The 21,312-nt window shown below is 46.7% G+C and overlaps 1 protein-coding gene across 18 annotated transcripts in view; it reads right to left on the reverse strand.

Moving 5' to 3' along the window:
- Positions 1-21,312, reverse strand: part of LOC140426606 (ral guanine nucleotide dissociation stimulator-like 1) — a 409,325-nt gene that overhangs the window by 13,958 nt on the left and 374,055 nt on the right. For all 18 annotated transcript variants that reach the window (XM_072511576.1, XM_072511590.1, XM_072511592.1 and 15 more), the window contains 5 exons: positions 12,595-12,684; positions 11,096-11,182; positions 10,453-10,485; positions 6,948-7,069; positions 5,390-5,479 (listed from right to left, as the gene is read on the reverse strand). In XM_072511576.1, coding sequence (XP_072367677.1) covers positions 5,390-5,479; positions 6,948-7,069; positions 10,453-10,485; positions 11,096-11,182; positions 12,595-12,684 — 422 coding nt within the window. The remainder of the gene's footprint in view (positions 1-5,389; positions 5,480-6,947; positions 7,070-10,452; positions 10,486-11,095; positions 11,183-12,594; positions 12,685-21,312) is intronic.

The following is a 21,312-nucleotide window of genomic DNA, read 5'->3' on the forward strand; positions in this document are numbered from 1 at the left end:
CTGCAGCCGGCAAGACTATGGGTCACGTATCAGGAGAGACACCATTATTTCGAGACGGCGGAGGAAGCATGGACCTTCATCAAAGAAGAGAAATTGGATCGGAACGGAGGGACTGATGCTGCAGGAAATGTTATTGTTAATGTTATGGTTGAAGTTAATTGAGAAGTAAATTGGGAAGGGGGGAGACATTGGGGTAATGTGGGCGCCGGTGAGGGGGGAAAGACGGGACATAGTTGGAGAATGGGGAAGGGGAGGGGGAGGGGAAAGGGAGCTGCGCCATAAGAGGCGGGTCAGGTAAAGGGATGTTCCCGCGCCAGAAAGAATAAGGCGGGAAGACAGGCGCAAGGCGGATGGGAGTTCCCCACACGGGGGGGGTCGAGGAGTGAGCAGGAGTAGCCGGGGTCAGTTGAAGTCAGCTGACTTACGGAAGTAATATGGGGGGAGCAATCATGCTAGAAAGAGATCTAGCGGGGAGGGGGGGGGGGGGGGGGGGGGAGGACAACTGGGTTGCTGCTGCGGAAATCCAAAAGGAAATGGCTAAAGAGTGGGTGGGCGGGGATGGTGCGCAACCCTGGGGGAGCGAGCGGGAGCGCGGAGGCGGGATATGGGACTGGCCTAGAGAAGGTAATGGCTAGTCGACACGGGAGGGGGGCGGGGGGGGCGGGGACAACTGGGTTGCTGCTGCGGAAATCCAAAAGGAAATGGCTAAAGAGTGGGTGGGCGGGGATGGTGTGCGACGCTGGGGGAGCGAGCGGGAGCGCGGAGGCGGGATATGGGACTGGCCTAGAGAAGGTAATGGCTAGTCGACACGGGAGGGGGACAGGTAGCCCCCTAGTGAGGCTGATCACGTGGAACGTGAGAGGCCTGAACGGACCGATAAAAAGGGCCCGAGTGCTCGCGCATTTGAAAGGACTAAGGGCAGACGTGGTTATGCTCCAAGAGACGCACCTAAAGGTGGCGGACCAAGTTAGGCTAAGGAAAGGATGGGTGGGACAGGTGTTCCACTCAGGACTGGACGCAAAGAATAGAGGGGTGGCCATTTTGGTGGGGAAACGGGTAGCATTTGAAGCAAAGAACATCGTAGCAGATAGCGGAGGTAGATATGTAATGGTGAGTGGCAGGCTGGAGGGAATGGAGGTCGTGTTGGTTAATGTGTATGCCCCAAACTGGGACGATGTGGGATTTATGAGACGGATGCTGGGGCGTATACCGGACCTGGAGGTAGGAAACTTGATTTTAGGAGGGGACTTCAATACGGTGCTGGACCCGGGGCTAGATAGATCCAGCTCAAGGACCGGAAGAAGGCCAGCAGCGGCCAAGGTACTTAAGGGGTTTATGGACCAAATGGGGGGAGTGGATCCATGGCGATTTCTTAGACCTAGGGCTATGGAGTTTTCCTTCTTCTCCCATGTCCATAAAGTGTACTCCCGGATAGATTTTTTTGTTTTGGGAAGGTCGTTGATCTCTCGGGTGGAAGAAGCTGAGTACTCAGCCATAGTGGTTTCGGATCATGCCCCACATTGGGTGGACCTGGAATTAGGAGAGGAAAGGGAGCAGAGAACACTCTGGCGATTAGATGTGGGACTGATGGCGGATGAGGGTGTGTGTGCAAGAGTGCGGGGGTGTATTGAGAGATACCTGGAGGTCAATGACGACGGCGAGGTCCCTGTGGGAGTGGTATGGTAAGCACTAAAAGCGGTGGTCAGAGGAGAGCTGATCTCCATTGGGACCCACAAAAGGAAAACAGAGGCCAAGGAAAGGGAAAGATTACTGGGGGAGATTTTAAGGGTGGATAGGGAATTTGCAGAGACCCCGGAGGAGGAATTGTACAGGGAGAGGAGACGACTCCAGACGGAATTTGACCTTCTGACCACCAGAAAGGCGGAGGTACTGTGGAGGAAGGCACAGGGGAGGAGGTATGAATATGGGGAAAAGGCTAGTCGCCTGTTGGCTCATCAATTGCGAAAGAGGGTAGCAGCGAGGGAGATAGGAGGAATTAGAGACGAAAGGGGAGACACGGTGCGAAGGGCAGGAAAGATAAATGAGGTGTTCAAGACCTTCTATGAGGAACTGTATAGGTCTCAACCCCCAGAGGGAGAGGAGGGGATGCGGCAGTTCCTGGACCAATTGAGGTTCCCGAAAGTGGAGGAGCGGGGGTGGTAGGCCTGGGGGCACCGATTGGGGTGGACGAGGTTATTAAGGGACTGGGAAGCATGCAAGAGGGAAGGCCCCAGGACCAGACGGGTTCCCAGTGGAGTATTACAGAAAATATGTGGACTTGTTGGCCCCGTTGATGGGGAGGACGTTCAATGAGGCCAGGAAAGGGGGGACTCTACCCCCAACGATGTCGGAGGCGACGATATCGTTAATTTTGAAGAGGGATAAAGATCCGTTGCAGTGCGGGTCCTATAGACCCATTTCATTATTGAACATGGACGCCAAATTGTTGGCAAAGGTACTGGCATCGAGGATAGAGGGCTGTGTCCCGGGGGTGGTGCACGAAGACCAGACAGGGTTCGTAAAAGGGAGACAACTGAATGTTAACGTGCGACGACTATTAGGGGTGATAATGATGCCCCCAGTGGAGGGGGAGGCAGAGATAGTGGCGGCAATGGACGCTGAGAAGGCATTTGATAGGGTGGAGTGGGAGTATTTATGGGAAGTGTTAAGGAGGTTTGGGTTTGGGAACGGGTTTATTAGCTGGGTTAGACTTCTTTATGGGGCTCCAACGGCAAGCGTAGTTACAGGTCGACATAGATCGGAGTATTTCCGACTATATAGGGGAACAAGACAGGGATGCCCGCTGTCTCCATTGTTGTTCGCGTTGGCAATTGAACCTCTGGCCATGGCGTTGAGAGACTCCAGGAAATGGAGACGGGTGATTAGAGGGGGAGAAGAACACAGAGTCTCGTTATACGCGGATGACCTATTGTTATACGTGTCGGACCCAGCCGGGGGGGGGGGGGGGGGGATGATAGAGGTTATGCGAATTTTGAGAGGGTTCGGGGATTTCTCGGGGTATAGGCTAAACATGGGGAAGAGTGAATTATTTGTGATACATCCAGGGGACCAGAGTAGAGATAGAAGGCTTGCCTCTAAGGAAAGTGGAAAGAAACTTCCGATACCTGGGGATTCAGATCGCTAGGAGCTGGGGAACCTTGCACAGACTTAATCTGACACGGTTGGTAGAACAAATGGAGGAGGACTTCAAGAGGTGGGACATGCAGCCTCCATCGCTGGCGGGCAGGGTGCAAGCAATTAAGATGATGGTCCTCCCGAGGTTCTTATTTGTATTTCAATGTCTCCCTATACTAATCACCAAGACCTTTTTTAGTAAAATAGACAGGAGCATCACGAGCTTCGTGTGGGCAGGGAAAGTTCCAAGAGTAAGGAGGGGGTTCCTTCAGCGTAGTAGGGACAGAGGAGGATTGGCACTACCGAACTTGGGCGATTACTATTGGTCCGCCAATGTGGCAATGATACGTAAATGGATGATGGAGGGTGAGGGAGCGGCGTGGAAAAGACTGGAGAGAAAGTCCTGTAAAGGGACGAGTTTAGAGGCGCTGGTGACGGCGCCGCTACCGATCTCACCTAAAAAGTTTACCACGAACCCGGTGGTGGCGGCAACATTGAATATCTGGGGACAGTGGAGGTGACAGAGAGGGGTGCGGGGAGCCCTGGTGGGGTCCCCAATCAGGAACAACCATAGGTTCGCCCCAGGAAGAATGGATGGAGGATTTCAGAGCTGGTACCAGTTGGGAATTAGGAGGGTGGGAGATTTATTTATAGATGGGACTTTTGCGAGCTTGGGAGCATTGGAGGAAAAGTATAAGTTGCCCCGGGGAAATTTCTTGAGATATATGCAGGTGAGGGCGTTTACTAGACAACAGGTGAGGGAATTTCCGTTGCACCCAACACAGGGGATACAGGACAGGGTGCTTTCAGGGGTGTGGGTCGGAGAGGGCAAGGTGTCAGAGATTTATCGAGAGATGAGGGAAGAGGGGGAGGAGTCGGTGGGCGAACTAAAAGGAAAGTGGGAAGAAGAACTAGGGGAGGAGATAGAGGAGGGTATGTGGGCTGATGCCCTAAGCAGGGTAAATTCCTCTTCCTCATGCGCCAGGCTTAGCCTGATTCAATTTAAGGTGCTACATAGAGCACACATAACGGGAGCAAGATTGAGCAGGTTCTTTGGAGTGGAGGACAAATGTGGGAGGTGTGGCGGGAGCCCGGCAAACCACGCACATATGTTTTGGGCGTGCCCGGCACTGGAAGGGTATTGGAAGGGAGTGACGGGAGTGATTTCGCGGGTGGTGAAGGCCCGGGTCAAACCAGGCTGGGGGTTAGCTTTATTTGGAGTTGCGGAAGAGCCGGGAGTGCAGGAGGCGAAAGAGGCCGACGTTGTGGCCTTTGCGTCCCTAGTAGCCCGGCGCAGGATCCTACTCATGTGGAAGGAGGCGAAACCCCCCGGACTGGAGGCCTGGGTAAATGATATGGCGGGGTTCATTAAACTGGAGCAGATAAAGTTTGCCCTGAGAGGATCGGCTCAAGGGTTCACCAGGCGGTGGCAGCCATTTCTCGACTACCTAGGGGAACGTTAGAGGGAAGACAGATGACCAGCAGCAGCAACCCAGGGGGAAGGCGGGGGGTTTAGTTTAGTTTAGGTCAAAGTTAAAGGGGTTTTGTTACTTGTGTATTGTTAAAAATTTCTGTATTGTTATTGTTGCGTTTGCTTTGTAAGAGGGGAAAAATTGTTGTTTGGGAAAAAAATTTCAATAAAACATATTAAAAAAAAAGAAGCAGATGGTATGATAAGTTTTCCAAAGGCTCGTGATGGGTACTGATGGAACAATTTTGGATGAAGGATCCATATGGCTGAGGAATCTTTTACCAATTGTGATGTGGAGAGAAGGATGGAATTCAATGGTGATGGGATCATATCAGCAGGATCTGTACACGTCACCCAAGGCTGGAGGAAATTAGAGGTAGAGACAGGGAAGGGCAGAGGGCACACAAGGGGTCAGCATGTTGTGGATAGGGATATCAATTGAGTTAGTGAGGGCATGAGTCAAAGGGAATCAGAAAAGGCTGATGGAAGATGAGCAGCAGATATTGGATGAGTTAGCATTCATGGATAACATAGCAGAGGAGGCTTGTGCCGCACAGGGGGCTGAGGCAGCAACACTGGGGAGTCTTGACAAAAGCATGAAAGAGTTTTCAGTAGTAATGGAGGCAAGGCAAGCATAGATTACATGTGATGTTGGCTAGATTGTAGTGATATACAAAATGTGGAAGAATATAAACTCAGAATAGACCCAGTCTGTCTATTTATCCCTATTACAAAGAAAGTAACCAGATCAGATGTATCCTCTGCTTATCGTGTGATACTTACAGGCTGAGGCGTTTCACCACACTCTTTCTGGGCTTTGGTGATGTGGGACTAGTATCGGAAGCGGCCTCTAGATCACAGGACACATGATAGCTGCAGGATGGCAGATAAACATATTTCAGACAAGGTTCAATTAAAAATAAACAGATGTGCTTGTTTAATAGTCTTGGCATTTTGAAGAACACATTTGTACAAAAAACATTTGCACGAGTGATGAATTTGCTGTTCAGGCAGGAGAACACTGCACATTACTTTGATTAATCATTAACTGCTACAACTGGGACGGTTCTCACTACGGGAACTACAATCTTTTCTACTGTGCAAAATGTAGCTAGAGAATAATCTAACTTCATGTGTCAGACATTCTCAGATGACAGCCACCATTAGCATCACAGCCTTTTTGTGGGACACACTGAAGGGAACAAAATGGTCTAACGTGTACATCAAGTACTGGAAAATTAAGAAATGCTGGACTTGTAGAAAGTAAACTGATTGACATTGGAAATCGAACTTCCAGTGTTTAAGAATATAGAATAGGTTGCAAATTCACACCCAAAGCGCTCCTGGCCTCATCTGTATTATTGTGAATGCACACAGCTGACAATGAACATCATCTTGTCACAAGGAATGAAAGGAGGTGATCAGTCACCTCAGGTAATTAACACTCCCTCGGAATACTAAAATGAGGGAGCAGATCCCGTGTATTAGAAACAAAGGGAGCAGACAAAATATAGGAGGCAAAAGTTTCTGCTACCAATATTTTCAGGTGCAATCCACCCAAAATCAACCAGCTCAAAGGAAAATACTGGAAGCTTTGCCCACCCACTAAACTAGCCATACTCCCAGCTCAAATGAATCAGTGTTCCAGGTATCTGCTCGACATGTCTATTTGCATCCGGAGGAGGGGTTTAAAATATTGTTAAAAGGTGCAGGAATACTGGAGTTCATTTTAAGAGATTTATTTTTTTAATTTACGAAGAAGCCAACTGCTGCAAACCAATATTACTGTCTAAAAAATACAAGGTTGGAAAAAGTCATTTCTAATTATTTCAAATCTCAGGTGGTGGACGAGACATTGATTGAACTTGTTTAACTGCAGTGCATCAAGTTGAGGCAACCACTTATTTTGTTTTTAAAAATGACACCTAAAATGCTGGCCTTGTTGGGTTCTAGGTCATGGATGTACAAACAGGTTTGAGCAGAAATTGTGAGGAAAAGAAATACTTCTCAAAACAAGCACAATTTACATAAAGATCAAATGTGTCCAAAGTGAAAATTCAAAATGAGGTCTATGGACCAGTGTCTCAAATTTTTTGCATTTTCCTGTAATTATTGGCTTATTAATTTGTTGTGTGTTATTCTACATTAATATAAACACATTTTGATACCACAATGGCACAGTTTCATTGCGTAGCTTATCCAAATCAGACTCCATCACAAAAGCTATTCGACACCAGTGAATGGAAAGACAACAAATAAACTGGCAGGCTCACTAATGGTGGACGATTACACACACAGCCCTTAACGGTTTAATCACCATATTCTTGCAATACCCACTTACCTTTGTTCATCAGTCAAGTAATGTTGACCGTGGAACCATCTTAGAAACTTCTGAACTGGATTGATGCTATAACTGTTGCAAGCAGACTGCAACAATTTAATTTGCGCTATCACCTCAAATTCCTAAAAGAACATGGAAAGAACAATTGAAAGTTTAAAAAATATCGCTACAATTGCTACTGCTTTACCCTAGTCAGTGGAATTTTGAATACATCAAAACTTTGCTAGATACTTGATGCTCAGTGACTCTTGCCTCAAAATGTCTTACATTGGAGTAAATGACCCATGAGGTGCCTCAGCGATACAAGTCCCATCTAGATTATTCAAAGATGGCTCCAAGGTATCGTTCCATCCAAACAGTGCTTCAAAGATCAATCTTTTAAAAATACCAATCACTTATGTCAGAACCATAATAAACTCCTGATAGGCTTGCAAGAGTGAGCAAAGGAAGGGAGGGTGGAAGGATGGGGAGGGAGGATGGGAGTATCTTAGGATGGAAGGGCAGGGGTGAGAAGGGAGGACAGGAGAGCGAGCAAGAAAGAAAGCGAGCTATCAAGAGGGCGGGTGGGCAAGACAGAGAAAGAACCAAGTGCACTTTATGGTGGCTGGAATATTCTGGAACCTAATCGCTGTAGAGTTTTCTCATCAGTTGTGGCCACTCTGTTGCATCTCACCTTGTGCGTTTGAGAGATACAAGGGGGAAAGATTTTTCCAAGTCAAACTTTGACAACAGCACGGTACAGTTGGGTTATAAAGTGTAAGCCTTCCTTCCGGTGACGGCGGGCGGGAGGCGGCCACACAATGGAGAGCTCCCGCTCGGGAACGGCATTTTCGGGGCTTTAAGCCCGGTCCCAGGGTCCACGGAGGCGGCAGAAGCAGGGAGAAGACACGGAGGAGGCACAGTGAAGACACAGGAGGGAAAAAAACCCAAAGAAAAATGTCGAGGGTGAGCAAAAAAACAGCCGAAAAAAACCAGCTGGAGGTCCGTCGGGGAGTGGAAAGTCACCGCGGGGTCACCAGGAAAAATGGAGGCTGGAGCACCAGGGAAGGCCGCACTGCTTACGGCTGAAGAAATAACCAAGGTGATGGCTGCGGAATTTGAAAAGCAGTTGGCGCAGATTGTGAAATGCATGGAGACGGTGAGGAAGGAGATGAGGGAGGTTTTGAAGTGTGCTGGTGGAGGAGGCGGTTTCCCCGGTGAGGACGGAGGTGGCGAGCGCAGTGGCGGAGGTGCAAGAGCAAGGGGAGGTGCTGAAGGAAGTGAAGGAGACATTATTGCAGCACGGTGATCAACTTGCCTCGATGGGGAAAGAGATGCGGAAGGTGATGGATACTAACAAGGATCTGCGAGGAAAAATGAAAGACCTGGAAAATAGATCCAGGCGACAGAACTTGAGGATTGTGGGGCTGCCCGAAGGAGTTGAAGGACCGAAGCCGACTGAGTATTTGGCCGCGATGTTGGCAAAACTATTGGGGGAGGGGGGGATCCCTCCCGATATGAACTGGATTGGGCTCATCTGTCGTGGAGGCTTGTACCAAAGGCGAGTGAGCCGCCAAGGGCAGTGACTCTGTGCTTCCGTAGGTACAGGGTGAAGGAGAAGGTCCTGAGCTGGGCCAAGCAGAAGCGGGTGGTGCAGTGGGCTGGAGCTGGTATACGTGTATACCAGGACTTTACGGTGGAGCTGGCAAGGAGGCGGGCTGCCTTCAAATGGGTGAAGAGGGCACTGTACATTAGCAAGGTGCGGTGCGGCATTGTATATCCAGCAAAGCTGACTTACAAGCTCAGGGACTTTTATTTTGGAACGGCGGAAGCAGCGGAGGAGTTTGCGAAAGCAGAAGGACTGTGGCAGAACTGACAAATTGAGGAATGGCCGTGTGCCGATGTAACCTCATGACTGTATTTTCTTCTTTTTTGTATCACTGCGCGCGGGTGTAGAGATCAAAGGAGCCAATGTGGTATATATTTGGACAAGGGAAGGGACGGGACTTTCACTTGAAATGAGGGTTCTTTGGGGTTTGGGTGGATATGCGGGGTTGTGTGCTAAAAGGGGATCTTTGGGCTTTCCTGGGGCCGGGCAAGTGGGAAAGGGACCCGGGCGGGGGCCTCCACGCTGGCCGGTTTGTGCCGGCCAGTGAACGGGAGTGAGGTGGGGGAAGGGGCTGCGGCCATCGGAGCCTGGCAGAACAGGGTCCGAGTGGTCTAGCCGGGGTGGAAAGTTGGGGGGGAAGGAACAGAGGTTGGGGGGAGGAGTTTTACAAGAGGCAGTGGACGGGAGGAGCTGGAGACCTGGGGTGGGGGGGGAGGGAAAGAGAGCTGTGTAAGATTAAGGGTGACTACGGGTAATCCCAGATTCCTTTTTGTCATTTGCTTATGTAAACATGCGGGTTGAGGTTTGGGGGTTGATGGGTGGATGGGATCATTGTTATTATGGGGACTGACATATCTTGCTGATTATTGTTTATTGTTGATGGATGTAAATGTGGGAGAAAATGTGAAAATGGAGATTTAAAAAAAAAAATTATAAAAATTATAAAGTGTAAGCCAGTATTCAACAGGCCAGTTAAATACTGAACATCATTCATTACACAAACTGGTCATTTAATAGAGCATGTCTCCCATCTAGGTGGGTAAGGCTATGTAGAATTGGGGTGGATGCCTATTTTGCATCCCACCTGATTGTATGAACCACTGAGGTCAAACTAGGCAGGGTGAATCATCTACAAAACCATCCCATTCCTGGGTTAGACTAAAATTGGTGCTCGAGTTACAGTTTCAGAACTGAAATATCACCGTTTTCCACATGGTCAGATTTCTATCGTGTTAACATTTTCAGGTTCTCTGCTGAACGCTGAGGCATAAAATGAAAACAGTACAACTATGCTCAGCAGTCACCACGGCAATAAAGCACATTTGGTAACTTGATTGCAGCAAAGTCAGCAATAGGGAGTAAAAATGCCCATCACCGGATAAACTCGAAGCTGCACTCCTTCACTGACATGCCACAAGAGTAACCAATGCCCCTTTTCTGAAGGAAAATATCGAGGACTTATTCAACCAGCCTCATGATTAAGGAAATATTTTCAGTCTTGCGGAGGCATAACCTACACAACAACACCTGGTACATGCTGTACCTAGCAGTGACTGCTAGAAGATAAACAGCATTAATTAACAGCACAAAAGCAGACCATTTGGCACAACAGATATGTGCTAGTGCTTATACTTCTCCCACCCTACTTCATCAGACTCCAAATATTCTCCTATTCCTTTTTCCAGCATTCCTGAAAGACATTTGTACAATTTATTTCAATCAATCCGTGGTAGCAGGTTCTACAGTCTAATCCAATCCAATGTGAAGTTCCTCCTGCATTCTTTATTCAATTTTAGTGACTTTCTTACATTTCAGGCCCTCACGTGAAACAAAGCCCAATAACATTTAGAGGCCTGCTCCCTGGCCCCAAATACAATTTTGAAAGTTTTGCAAAGTGTAAAAATAATGTATACTAACCCTGCGTCTCTTCTCAAAGTTGATGAAACCACTCTATAGGAGACAAACAAGGACAAAAAAAAACATTAGTTCGACTTGTAGAAAGGTCAGATTGCACTACAAGATTGTGAACTTGAAAGGTTAGGAGCAAAATGTAAGCCCTGTAAACTTGGTTCCAAATGAGTATGTAGCCAAAACTCAATCATGTGTACAACACAAATATTGTATTGCACTGCCAGGTCATTATTTTGAACAGTATACAGAGTCCTTGGATGCAGTCAAATTTGTCAACATCAACTGGACTATAAAAGCGAGCAGCTAGTTGAGAATGTAATGGAGAATGATGTCCAATTAACAGAAATTTACCTGTGCAAAGTAAAAGTGTGCAAGTTATAAAATCCACAACCGTTTTGGGATACAGAATAAATCTTGTTATATTCATAACCAGCAACATTGTGAATAAAGATGCATTCAAATCACCAAGTGTTTGATCCATAGTACAAAGCATCAAATCAAAGCCATGCAAGTACTTTCTCTGATGTATTAATCTCATTAGTGGTTTTACTGTTGCTTTGATTTCCACCTCCAAGCGACTTGCACTGAAACTGTAATGAGAGCAATCTTCAACAAAGATATAATCCCAATATGTCGTAAACAGACTTACATCAACATAATCTGGAAGAGCGGTGTCCAACATGGTTAAATCAGTTAAGAAAGTCCCCAGATAGGGCACAGTTCCCTGCATCACACCCTATAAAGTAGAAGCAAATTTGTTTAACCCAATTTGAATGTATTGTCACATTTCCTAAACATACTATCCATACAAGTTAAGGCAAAGTATATTATTCTCCATTGCTTGTTTTCTTTCCTTTTTCCCCTTCATTACCAGAAAGAAAAGTGAATTGATGACTCAAACTTGACCCAAACAAAGGCTGTCCTTCATGTGGTGACCTACAGGATGGCTGTTGGTACCCTATTCTATCAGAAGGCATCACAGCTTTCCAGCAGGAGCTAATGGTCAGCTATCAGAAGCTCAAAGTAGTTTTGGATAATTTTATAGTTTAGAAAGGGATTCAAAAGAATACCATAGATAACACAAGAAATTGGAGGAGGCCCGACAGCCCCATGAGACGTTCAATATGTTAATGCCTTTCTGCCTGATCCTCATATCTTTAGATTCTCTTGAATATGTTCAACAACTGTGTTCACAGTTCTTCCACGTAGAAATTTCCTGCCAAATCCTTGCAGATTCTTTTGTTTCAATGAGATTCCATCTCATTCTTCTAATAATAATTAGTGTCACAAGTAGGCCTACATTAACACTGCAAGGAAATTACTGTGATTATCCCCTAGTCGCTACACTATGGCGCCTGTTCGGGTACACCGAGGGAGAATTCATAATGTCCAATTCACCTAAAAGTGCGTCTTTCGGGACTGTGGGAGGTAACTGGAGCACCCGGAGGAAATTCACGCAGACACGGGGAGAACGTGCAGATTCTGCACAGATCCAAGTCGGGAATCGAACCTGGGTCCCTGGCACTGTGAAGCAACAGTGCTAACCCACTGTGCAACCGTGCCGCCCTAGTGTAATCCCAAGTGTATAGGTTTGTTCGATCTCTCTTCATAGAAAACCCTCCCAACCCGAGGACCAATCTATTCAGTCTACCACACTAGTAATGGCTCTTTGAATTATCTATTTGGTGTGGATTTAGTTCTTCCTACCCCATCTTAAAATAGGTGACTGAGTGGGAGCTTCGATTTCTGCCCGTCAACATCAGTAGATTCAGTGATTGAACCAGGATACTACCTTTATCCACGAGACCATGGAGAAGAAAGATTCTACCCATAATAGCTTACGATCATTTTAAACGTAGAACATTTTACATTCAAATGATACAGATTTATGTAAATCAATGCGTGGTTACATAGGTAAGCATCAGCGCTGTGCCCATATAATTATAGCTTTCAAAATGTAACCATTCATGTTAAGAGTTTTAAAAACAGCAACACTGGTGTCCTCACTGGAAATCGCACAAACTGGTTAATAGCTGAATTTAGAACAAAGCTTCAGAATTACATAAAGATGAATCACAACTTAGCTGGAAATGTATTAGAGTTTGAATTTTGAAAATAGTTAATTCCTGGAATAGATGGCTGACTCACCATGTCCTTCTGCAGCTGTAACCGCTTCTGAGCCCGTTTTTGGTTTTCCTTTACGCAGCTGTCAAGGTTTGCAAACTTCGAAGTTCCTTCCTGAAGATCAAGGAAGAAAATCAATCAACTCCTGGCCAACTAAATCTCCCATAGGAGACAACATCGGGAGATTTCAGCTCAAAAGTCTGATATTTTTGTTTTTAATTATTACTTCATAATCTGAAGCCTTATGCCATCGTGTTAGGAAATACCAATTCCAACTTGTGATAACCAGGTAACAATGTTTTGAAGCAAAACTACAACTTATCCCATTCGGAGAATCATTTAGCACAAAACTGACCATTATGTTGGGCCCACAGGAGAGATTAGAGCACAGCAAGGAAGACATGCACTTCCTGGATGATACACGACACTCTACTGGAATGCTTGTTGACTGCAGAAGGATGTACATGTGTGATATTGGGATAGTCCTGGAAAGGTCAGTGTTTGTTGTCCATTCCCAATTGTCCAAGAGGTGGTGGTGTGCCATCTTCTTGACAACTGCCAGCCTGCTAGTTAAGTGTCAACTGCATTGTTGTGGATTTGGAGTCACATATAGGCCAAATTAGGGTGACAAATTTCCTTTACTCAAGGACATTAGCAAACCAGATGGGGCTTTACAAGATTCTGGCAGCTTCATAGTTGATACTGCTGATACCAGCTTATTGATTGAATTTAAATTCTCCAGTTTCGGTGGTAGGATGTGAACAATTGTGTTTGGATCATTAATCCAGTCTACTGGATTACCAGTTCAGTAACAATTACTATGCCCATATTTCAAACAGAAGGCGGGTACTTCAAGGATGTACATCCCCTCCTCCACCCATAACCCAATTTGCTGGGAGATTGGAGGGGAATTTTATAAAATGTTCATTTAGGGACTACTTCAGATTTCCTGCAAGTTTTCAAATCAAGTTTCCGGACACTGGTCAATGAATTTGATGCCTCAAAGTGCAAGAAGAATGTGACAGAATATGTCATTTTTGGACATTTCAACAGATAACAGCAAAAGTTAGTATTGACAGGTCAGAATCCTGAACCACACGGAAGTCGCAGTTGCATCGTATGCACTGCAACATAACTGCAGCACAAGGGTGGGGGTCTCAGATGGTGGTTGTCATGATATTCAAACATACATCATAACACATACATAATGATAGACAGACCAACGGACCAATTAGCACACATAACACGACAGCCAATCACAGACAAGAGCAGACACAGTATAAAACAAGAAACACAACACTTCCGAGGCAGTCCATCTGGAGACGGCACAGGGCCAGGACCTCATAGCAAGAGACTCACACAGTCACAACGTGCTGAGTACCAAGTCTGATGTATAAATAGTTTAATGGAATAAAACTGCGTTGTACCAATCGCAACTGTGTTGGTTCATGTGTACCTCAGAGCACCCAACACTTCATGATACCAGGAGTGAATCGATACCTACCGGCAAATCTGCCATCCTGAGCCATGGACACGCTCAACAAACCGCAGCCGTTGCAAGTCGCTGGGAACCTGGGCACAAATTGGACGCTCTTCAAGCAGCGCTTCGAACTCTTCATGCAAGCCAATGAAAAACAGGGCGCCTCGGACGAAACAAAGATTGCCATGCTCCTCACTACCGCAGGTCAGTACGCCATCCATGTATACAACTCCTTGGTGTTCGCGGAAGGCGAGAACAAAGCTAATATGACACGGTCCTCCTCAAGCTCGACAAGCACTTCAACGTTGAGGTCAACGAAAGCTTTGAGAGGTATGTCTTTCAGCAGCGCCTGCAAGATAAGGATGAGCTCTTTCAGTCCTTCCTGACGCACCTCCGCATACTCGCGCAGTCCTGCGGTTACGACACCACCTCAGAGTCCATGATCCGGGACCAGATCGTTTTTGGCATTGCCTCCAGTGGCCTACGCTAGCAGCTTCTAAAAATAAAAGGCCTGACCTTAGCATCTGCAGTTGAAGCCTGTGTCCTGCATGAGAATGCGACTAGCCGCTATGCCCAATTTCAGGCGACCGAATCGGCATGGAGGGGGTCCCATGCGACCGAATCGGCAAGCCAGGCCACCCACGAGGCCGAACGCGTCCAGGCAATAGAGTTTCTCCCGGCCCGCGGCCCGGACGAGGGCGACCGTTTCGCGCGCTTTTTAAGGCCTCCCGCGTTTGTGCGCGCCAAAACCTACGGCAACACTGAGGGACATGCTGCGCAGACGCGCCCGACGCAAGACCGAACTGCGCATGCGCAGTGGCGTAACAAACACCATGACGTCATGACGTGCGGCAACTGTGGAGCTGCACATTCAAAAGGGCAATGTCCTGCAAAAACCCGACAATGCCTACGCTGTGGCAAGATGGGCCACTACGCTGCCTACTGTCGAGCGGCTCAACCTGTTGATCTTCCACATCTCCGACAACCTCGCAGGAATGTGCGGACCATTCAGCCTCCACATCACGACATCCAAACCGATGACACAGATGACCAAGACGTCTTCCGGGTTGCGGTCATTGATGGGAACCGGGTCAACACCATCAATCCGGGCGATGAATGGAGTTCCACCCTAACGGTCAACCCAAATTCGTCGCCCACCGACTAGACTGGACTTATGAGACTGTTCACACGTCAAACTTTTGCAACCACTGTTTTATAGCATGTCTCTGTTTTATCGTTTCAGGCTTTGTTTGATTGTTCCAAATTTCCACGTTGTTCTTCTTTTTGTTATGGTACAACCTCGTTAGCATGTCACACCTGACATCGCCCCTTGTATATAGTTAAGCCCCATGTACATGATGTAAATATTACGCACACACACACACACACACACCTTTAGCTGCACCCAGGACACATTTATATTTATAACCACGTAGGCACATAATCTTGTAAAAAAAAAAGGGGGGGGGAATGTCATGATATTCAAACATACATCATAACACATACATAACGATAGACGGACCAATTAGCACACATAACACGACAGCCAATCACAGACAAGAGCAGACACAGTATAAAACAAGAAACACGACACTTCCTAGGCAGTCCATCTGGAGACGGCTAGGGCCAGGACCTCATAGCAAGAGACTCACACAGTCAAAACGTGCTGAGTACCAAGTCTGATGTATAAATAGTTTAATGGAATAAAACTACGTTGTACCAATCGCAACCGTGTTGGTTCGTCTGTACCTCAGAGTACCCAACACTTCAGTGGTCAGTGTGGGGGCCGTGGAGAGTGCACTACATAGTTACCCAAAAGTTAGAAGTGGATTCTAACGTTTTTTGGGTAACTATTATTGTAAGACAGTTGGAAACATCTGACATCTGAAGTTTGTTTTGATATTGTACTCTTTTTGATGCTCAGAAGTTATAGGCCATGGTGTCCGACAGACTAGGCCTAACAAAAGTACTGCACTTAGTCCTCTTCAGAACAAAACTGCTTTGCTAACATCTAAAATTGATTAGGAATTAAGCAGAAAGCCATGCTTTGGCAATTTTCTGCTATGTACACTATGAACAGCAGTGTGGTAATTTGGCACCAAGATATTTATAATGAACCAACACCCAAGATTAATTAGTCACTTGGCAAAATGCAAGAATGAAGTAGCAAAAATGAATGGACAAGCATAGAAGTTAGGAGAGTTGACTGGAAACTTTGTTGAAAAAGGCAGTGTTTCAAAGAATGAAGAGGGGTAACAAGTCAAAAATGAGGTCCAAAGTTGGACTGAAGCAACTGAACGTTCTGTATCCAATGCAGTGAAGCGAAGGGGCATATATTAAAGAGTAGAATTGGAGGGGGGGGGGGGGGGGAAAGCACAAGAGCTCGAGATGGTATTCATGTTCAAAACTTACCAACCCTCTTTTATTACATTCCTGTATCATCTTTTATTACATTTCTTTGTGTTTTCATAGTATCATAGAATTTACAGTGCAGGAGGCCATTTGGCCCATCGAGTCCACACCAGCCCTTGCAAAGAGCACCCTACTCAAGCCCATGTGCAAGGGTACGTGATGTCTCGGATCGTGTTTTCCGGGTCCTTAGGGGGGAGGGGGAGCAGCCCCAAGTCGTGGTCCACATTGGCACTAACGACATAGGTAGGAAAGGGGACAAGGATGTCAGGCAGGCTTTCAGGGAGCTAGGATGGAAGCTCAGAACTAGAACAAACAGAGTTGTTATCTCTGGGTTGTTGCCCGTGCCACGTGATAGTGAGATGAGGAATAGGGAGAGAGAGCATTTAAACACGTGGCTACAGGGATGGTGCAGGCGGGAGGGATTCAGATTTCTGGATAACTGGGGCTCTTTCTGGGGAAGGTGGGACCTCTACAGACAGGATGGTCTACATCTGAACCTGAGGGGCATAAATATCCTGGGGGGGGGAGATTTGTTAGTGCTCTTTGGGGGGGTTTAAACTAATGCAGCAGGGGCATGGGAACCTGGATTGTAGTTTTAGGGTAAGGGGAATGAGAGTAGAGGGGTCAGGAGCACAGATTTGACGTCGCAGGAGGGGGCCAGTGTTCAGGTAGGTGGTTTGAAGTGTGTCTACTTCAATGCCAGGAGTATACGAAATAAGGTAGGGGAACTGGCAGCATGGGTTGGTACCTGGGACTTCGATGTTGTGGCCATTTCGGAGACATGGATAGAGCAGGGACAGGAATGGATGTTGCAGGTTCCGGGGTTTAGGTGTTTTAGTAAGCTCAGAGAAGGAGGCAAAAGAGGGGGAGGTGCGGCGCTGCTAGTCAAGAGCAGTATTACGGTGGTGGAGAGGATGCTAGATGGGGACTCTTCTTCCGAGGTAGTATGGGCTGAAGTTAGAAACAGGAAAGGAGAGGTCACCCTGTTGGGAGTTTTTTTTATAGGCCTCCTAATAGTTCTAGGGATGTAGAGGAAAGGATGGCGAAGATGATTCTGGATAAGAGCGAAAGTAACAGGGTAGTTATTATGGGAGACTTTAACTTTCCAAATATTGACTGGAAAAGATATAGTTAGAGTACAATAGATGGGTCGTTTTTTGTACAGTGTGTGCAGGAGGGTTTCCTGAAACAATATGTTGACAGGCCAACAAGAGGCGAGGCCACGTTGGATTTGGTTTTGGGTAATGAACCAGGCCAGGTGTTGGATTTGGAGGTAGGAGAGCACTTTGGGGACAGTGACCACAATTCGGTGACGTTTACATTAATGATGGAAAGGGATAAGTATACACCGCAGGGCAAGAGTTATAGCTGGGGGAAGGGCAATTATGATGCCATTAGACGTGACTTGGGGGGGATAAGGTGGAGAAGTAGGCTGCAAGTGTTGGGCACACTGGACAAGTGGGGCTTGTTCAAGGATCAGCTACTGCGTGTTCTTGATAAGTATGTACCGGTCAGGCAGGGAGGAAGGCGTCGAGCGAGGGAACCGTGGTTTACCAAGGAAGTGGAATCTCTTGTTAAGAGGAAGAAGGAGGCCTATGTGAAGATGAGGTGTGAAGTTTCGGTTGGGGCGATGGAGAGTTACAAGGTAGCGAGGAAGGATCTAAAGAGAGAGCTAAGACAAGCAAGGAGGGGACATGAGAAGTATTTGGCAGGAAGGATCAAGGAAAACCCAAAAGCTTTCTATAGGTATGTCAGGAATAAGCGAATGACTAGGGAAAGAGTAAGACCAGTCAAGGACAGGGATGGGAAATTGTGTGTGGAGTCTGAAGAGATAGGCGAGATACTAAATGAATATTTTTCGTCAGTATTCACTCAGGAAAAAGATAATGTTGTGGAGGAGAATGCTGAGCCCCAGGCTAATAGAATAGATGGCATTGAGGTACGTAGGGAAGAGGTGTTGGCAATTCTGGACAGGCTGAAAATAGATAAGTCCCCGGGACCTGATGGGATTTATCCTAGGATTCTCTGGGAGGCCAGGGAAGAGATTGCTGGACCTTTGGCTTTGATTTTTATGTCATCATTGGCTACAGGAATAGTGCCAGAGGACTGGAGGACAGCAAATGTGGTCCCTTTGTTCAAAAAGGGGAGCAGAGACAACCCCGGCAACTATAGACCGGTGAGCCTCACGTCTGTAGTGGGTAAAGTCTTGGAGGGGATTATAAGAGACAAGATTTATAATCATCTAGATAGGAATAATATGATCAGGGATAGTCAGCATGGCTTTGTGAAGGGTCGGTCATGCCTCACAAACCTTATTGAGTTCTTTGAGAAGGTGACTGAACAGGTAGATGAGGGTAGAGCAGTTGATGTGGTGTATATGGATTTCAGCAAAGCTTTTGATAAGGTTCCCACGGTAGGCTATTGCAGAAAATACGGAGGCTGGGGATTGAGGGTGATTTAGAGATGTGGATCAGAAATTGGCTAGCTGAAAGAAGACAGAGGGTGGTGGTTGATGGGAAATGTTCAGAATGGAGTACAGTCACAAGTGGAGTACCACAAGGATCTGTTCTGGGGCCGTTGCTGTTTGTCATTTTTATCAATGACCTAGAGGAAGGCACAGAAGGGTGGGTGAGTAAATTTGCAGACGATACTAAAATCGGTGGTGTTGTCGATAGTGTGGAAGGATGTAGCAGGTTACAGAGGGATATAGATAAGCTGCAGAGCTGGGCTGAGAGGTGGCAAATGGAGTTTAATGTAGAGAAGTGTGAGGTGATTCACTTTGGAAGGAATAACAGGAATGCGGAATATTTGGCTAATGGTAAAGTACTTGAAAGTGTGGATGAGCAGAGGGATCTAGGTGTCCATGTACATAGATCCCTGAAAGTTGCCACCCAGGTTGACAGGGTTGTGAAGAAGGCCTATGGAGTGTTGGCCTTTATTGGTAGAGGGATTGAGTTCCAGAGTCGGGAGGTCATGTTGCAGCTGTACAGAACTCTGGTACGGCCGCATTTGGAGTATTGCGTACAGTTCTGGTCACCGCATTACAGGAAGGATGTGGAGGCTTTGGAGCGGGTGCAGAGGAGATTTACCAGGATGTTGCCTGGTATGGAGGGAAAATCTTATGAGGAAAGGCTGATGGACTTGAGGTTGTTTTCGTTGGAGAGAAGGTTAAGAGGAGACTTAATAGAGGCATACAAAATGATCAGGGGGTTGGATAGGGTGGACAGTGAGAGCCTTCTCCCGCGGATGGAAATGGCTGGCACGAGGGGACACAACTTTAAACTGAGGGGTAATAGATACAGGACAGAGGTCAGAGGTAGGTTCTTTACGCAAAGAGTAGTGAGGCCGTGGAATGCCCTACCTGCTACAGTAGTAAACTCGCCAACATTGAGGGCATTTAAAAGTTTATTGGATAAACATATGGATGATAATGGCATAGTGTAGGTTAGATGGCTTTTGTTTCGGTGCAACATCGTGGGCCGAAGGGCCTGTATTGCGCTGTATTGTTCTATGTTCTATGTATCTACCCTATCCCTGTAACCCCCACTTACCCTTTTTGGACACTAAGGGCAATTTAGCATGGCCAATCCACCTAACCTGCACATCTTTGGACTGAGGGGAAACCGGAGCACCTGGAGGAAACCCACGTACAGACACGAGGAGAACGTGCAGACTCCGCACAGACAGTGACCCAGCCGGGAATCGAACCTGGGACCCTGGAGCTGTGAAGCCACAGTGCTATCCACTTGTGCTACCGTACTGCCCTTCCTCATAAGGCATACCCCATATCTCTGGAATCAATCTAGTGAACCTCTTCTGAACTGCAACTACATCCTTCCTCAAATAATGGGACCAAAACTGTACACAGTACTCCAGGTGAGGTCTCCCAATGTCTTGAACAGTTGCAGCAGCACTTCCCCACTTCATTCTCCATTTCTTTAGCTACAAACACCAAAATTCCATTTGCCTTCCTTATTACCTGCTGAACCCGCACACTAGTTTTCTGCAATTCATACATAGGACACCCAGATCCCTCTACACTGAAGCACTCTTGAAATTTCTCCCCCAAGAAAATAAATTGCCATTCCATTTTTCAAAACCAAAATGGATAACCTCACACTTATCCATGTTAAAATCCATCTGCCAAATTTTGGCCCACTCACTTAACCTATCTATATCTATTTGTAAATTTCGTATTTCCTAATTGCGATTTACATTTTATAGTGTCATATTCAAATTTGATTAAGTACATGTATCCCTGAATCCAAGTCAATATATATTGTAAATTGTTGTGGTCCCGATGACGAACTCTCTGGCACCCCACTAGTTACATCTTGCCAACCAGGAAAAGACCCATTTATCCAGACACACTACCTGCTGTTGGTTAGCCAGTCTTCTATCTAAGATAATAAATTACCCCATATCGCATGTGATTCTACCTTGTGTATTATTACCCTTTTGTGCAGCACCTTATCAAATGCATTCTGGAAGCCCAGATATACTATATCTACAGGATCCCCATTATCCACTGTAGCCACTTAAAATGGCCAACTCCCGATTCAAAATGGCGAACGGCAAAGGCTGATGGGAAAGTCAGCCAACAAGACAAAAACGAGCAGCTGCAGGTTGGCTGAGTATTTACCTCTGGAAAGGCCAGACAAGATCGATACCAGCAACCATCAGCATAACAAAATACCAGCCATCTGCATACTAATGAGCAATCCCCAGGAACAATAAGCAACATTTAGACACACAAAGCAAAACCAGACTCTTCGGCGCCAGCAGGAGCCTACACAAAAGGAGGTGAACGAGCACCTCAAGACCGCCCATCGATCAGGGAACCGCTCCAG

This window comes from Scyliorhinus torazame, chromosome 7, assembly GCF_047496885.1.
Source record: "Scyliorhinus torazame isolate Kashiwa2021f chromosome 7, sScyTor2.1, whole genome shotgun sequence".
In the NCBI taxonomy this organism is placed as follows: Eukaryota; Metazoa; Chordata; class Chondrichthyes; order Carcharhiniformes; family Scyliorhinidae; genus Scyliorhinus; species Scyliorhinus torazame.